This window comes from Protobothrops mucrosquamatus, unplaced genomic scaffold (assembly GCF_001527695.2).
Source record: "Protobothrops mucrosquamatus isolate PMUCROS unplaced genomic scaffold, P.Mucros_1.0 scaffold162, whole genome shotgun sequence".
Lineage (NCBI taxonomy): Eukaryota > Metazoa > Chordata > Lepidosauria > Squamata > Viperidae > Protobothrops > Protobothrops mucrosquamatus.
The window spans coordinates 135,266-139,080 of record NW_015386525.1 but is presented as its reverse complement, the minus strand read 5'-3'; the positions used below and the strand labels follow the sequence as shown (position 1 = coordinate 139,080).

The 3,815-nt window shown below is 33.2% G+C and overlaps 1 protein-coding gene across 4 annotated transcripts in view; it reads right to left on the bottom strand.

The window, feature by feature from the left end:
- The window catches only part of LOC107285341 (putative RNA-binding protein Luc7-like 2), a 48,604-nt gene that overhangs the window by 8,409 nt on the left and 36,380 nt on the right, over positions 1-3,815 (bottom strand). For 3 of the 4 annotated variants that reach the window (XM_015813521.1, XM_015813517.2, XM_015813520.1), the window contains 3 exons: positions 2,636-2,746; positions 1,621-1,764; positions 726-902 (listed from right to left, as the gene is read on the bottom strand). In XM_015813521.1, the coding sequence (XP_015669007.1) occupies positions 726-902; positions 1,621-1,764; positions 2,636-2,746 (432 nt within the window). Of the gene's footprint in view, positions 1-725; positions 903-1,620; positions 1,765-2,635; positions 2,747-3,690; positions 3,787-3,815 lie in introns of those variants that run through there. The other variant, XM_015813519.1, reaches the window with a different exon arrangement.

Here is a 3,815-nt window from a genome sequence, read left to right as displayed (position 1 = left end):
TGCCATAGGTTCGCCACCACTGGACTAGATATACCCTTCCAATCCTCTGCTACTAAGTTTGATTTGAATGACAAGAGACAATTTGTATTTTGGTTATTTGTTTACATTTACTCTTTCAATCTTTGTAAGGATTATAATCTGCTCAGAACCTTCCCTTTAGCAACTCAAGATAGTACTCCGGTTTCCCATTTTTCCCTACAACTCTTTGAGATTCAATATTGGGAATAGACTTGAAGGTCTGGTTCTAATCCAACATCCAAGCTCTTTAATTCCACTTCTTGGCTCATAGACATGTAACGCTGGGCACTCTTTAGATATATCCAAAATGTTCAAATTTTGAAATAGGATACTTTGCACTCAAATATAGTATTTAGAGTGTGAAACCATTGCATATCTTTACTACATACAATATCTTTCTTAATGCTGAAGAATGTGACTCTTTGAAGAGAATACTCAAATGATGATGCAAAACTGACAGGCCATGTTATTAACATTATGAATGTAGTATATGTCATCACTTTTGGAAGTACACTTCTACACCCCTGGCTTAGTCACAAATACAAATTTAAGTCCATTTCTTGTTTGAAAGACAGTAAAGGACTATTTATACTGGGGGTTTTTTGAGGAAGCTCCTCTTTTTCAACTGCATTATATTAATTTCAACAGGACATTACTGAAGTAGTCTGATAATTAACAACTGCTGGAAAAGAGCAATATAAACTTACCCTTAGTTCTTCAAGCTTTTCTCTTATTTCAATAAAACCCAAGTGCAATTTTCCTCCAAAATGATCAGCAAGTCGCCGGTCATTGTCATGTAGGCCAAGATAGGCTGAGCATACTTCACAGACCCGTAGCTTTTGCTGCTGGAAACTGGAAGCAGGCATGGAATTCCGGTACACTTCCTAGAAGACGCATCAAAATATGTCTCTTAAGCTATGAACAACCTACATCCTTAATAAGTACAGAATCAACAATAGCTGATTGATTTGGCCCCTTGAATGTGTTATGTGTTTGTTTTCCTGATTAAAATGAAACAAATAGAAGGTATTATAAGAGTAATAACTGATATCTGTAAATAAGCAAAATTCTTCTAAACAGAAAAGTTCTTGTTCAGGATAGTACAGTAAATATACTGTAAATTAAAGGGATTATAGCAGGCTATTCATCTGTACTATTTTCTCCCTCTCTCCCCTTTAAAAATGTATTTCCCAATTGAAATAATATTTTGTGGTGAATGAAAACCACTGAGTATGTTCCATCTTTTTATGAATGTTTTAATCCTTCTGGTACCAAGGAATTTTGCTCAAGGATATAATTAGTGATAGTTTACCAGAATCAGATTAAGGAAATATTCTGACATGTAGAGGGATTCCTTTCTCTATGTGCTAGGCTTCATAAAGGGAAAGAAGTAGCACAAGTTCATTGTGCCTAATAAAAAACTTGAGATGAGCCATAAATAAATAAATAAACAGTTGATGTGTGTGTGTGCATGTGTATTTACTGACATTTTGAGAACAAAGAATATAGTTTAAATATTCTTTTAGTTATCAACTCTATGAATAAAAAATTGTCCTTCCAGGACTAACTGAAAGAATATACTTTTGTACATAATCAGATTACCTCTGCTTCTCTTTTCTTTGCCCTTGCTTTCTCTACTTCATCCATTACTTTCTGAGACTCTTCCACATTTCCATCAGCTCCAAGTTGTTCAACTTTAGCAAGCAGTTTTCCTATTTCCTCATTTAATTCATGGACTCGTTCAGCCTTTCAGAGAGAAAAGCAATATTTACACTTGTTAATATTACTAATGTTCACTATGTAGAAGCCATATCAATATAAAGCAATAAGACACTGCAGGATGAAGTGCTTCTGTTCAGCTAGCCATTCCCTTTTCCAGGGTACTCTAGCCTATTATGCTATGAATGCTCTATGCAGATTTTGAACAATAATAAATAGAAATGTTTATATATGTTGCTTATAGTACTTGAATATGAAAAAGGAACATTTCAAAATGTTCAATACTGAAAATGAATTAATATTCAATAAATATAACTGTGGCATGGGAATTTTTTCATTCCTGCTCATGTTAATTTTTATAGACAAAAGCATCTTCATATCACTAAGATAGATGGGTAATTAGTGTCCTTCAAAAGTTCAAACTTCAACAGCCCCAGCCAACCAAGTCAGTAGCAATGGACTGAGAGTTGTAATTTCAAGGCACTAAAGTGTTTATTCCTACAGACAGGCAAAAAGAAGCTATATTCAACTGCTTCTTCTTATAGACAAGAAAAAAAAATAATTTGGAATTTTGCATTCACTGCTACACACCAATATATCCCATTTTAAATTCAATTCAAAAACCCTTGTAATGCACAAATATGTACATGTAGGCATATATATGTATGCATACACATACATATAGTTTTACACAAAACTAAAAATCAAAATCACCAAGTCTTTTTGCTCAGCTATGAAAAATCTGTGCATAGTTTTGTGCATATTGTCTTTTGTTACCCACTAATTTGATATAAAATGGGACGTCCAAAATTCTTCTATATAAATATAATGCTATATATAAAACCAAGTTAGAAGTCCTTAGGGAAAGCCCTGTAGTAAGTGAATATTAAGTACTTACTTTGGCTGCAACTTCAGCACTGATCTCTTCTTGAGTTTCAGCCAGTCTTTTCTTTGACACTTCAGTTTTCCTATCACAGTCAGCAATGAATGATTGCAGGTGATCCATCGCCTAACATATAAATCAGAAAAGTATCATACTGTACTGTAAATAAGCATTTTTTCACAATGCAAAAATTAACAGTAGAATTAAATTATACATATTAAATAATGTATAAACTGCTGGTTTAATTATATTTAATACTTTTCTGGAAGATTGTAAAACAAATAAAACTGAGACCATGAATTCTTACTTTCAAGGTAATAATCACATCAACACTTGTATTCACAAATGTTCGATCAAACAGATGAGAACAATCATTTTGAGGAGAGTTGCATATATCACAGATTTAGAACTGGCAAGTTAACAGAAATTAAAATAAAACAAAAATGGGAATGAAGATTTCACATTCCGAAGATTCAAGTTATTCAAATATCCTAAGAAATTAGCTATAATTTGATGGTTTCAGAAAATCTACTGTAAAAATCCGAAGGCTCTGTATTCAACAATGTTTCAACTCCCCTTCTCTCTCTCTCTCTCTCTCTCTCTCTCTCTCTCTCTCTCTCTCTCTGTATGTGTGTGTACATGTAAAATCTTTACTAAAATTATATGATGCCCGTCTCTCTGATAAAGGGACTCTGGGCAGCTTTTTATTATAGAAAAGGTTTGTGATTTTTATTGTGCAATCTACTGGCCTTAGCGTGTGTTCCACTTTTTTCCCTAATTAGTTAGAAGAAGTGGAACAGTGTAACTACCATGTCACACTAGGAAAATGCATGGCTTCTTCAAGGTACTAAGATGTGCAAATCTGAAGCCCTTTATCACTTTAATTTCAAATGAAACACCTTTCTCACTTCAGCTTCAAATAATTTCATACTTTATTAATAACTGTCAGAAATTTTAAATTAATTCTATATTAAATATTCTACAATAATGCACAATTTGACCAGATGTTAGCACTACCAATTCTCTTTCCATTCTTTATAATACAAAGATAATTTGGTGATAGAACATACATCAAGTTCAAAGAAAAAGTCTTGCTCTTTTGATGCAATTTCATAATCTGCTCTTAACGCCAAATCATGCACCTTCAGACATTCTCCAAGATCCATCCTCTGAAACACAAGACAACACAAAAGGG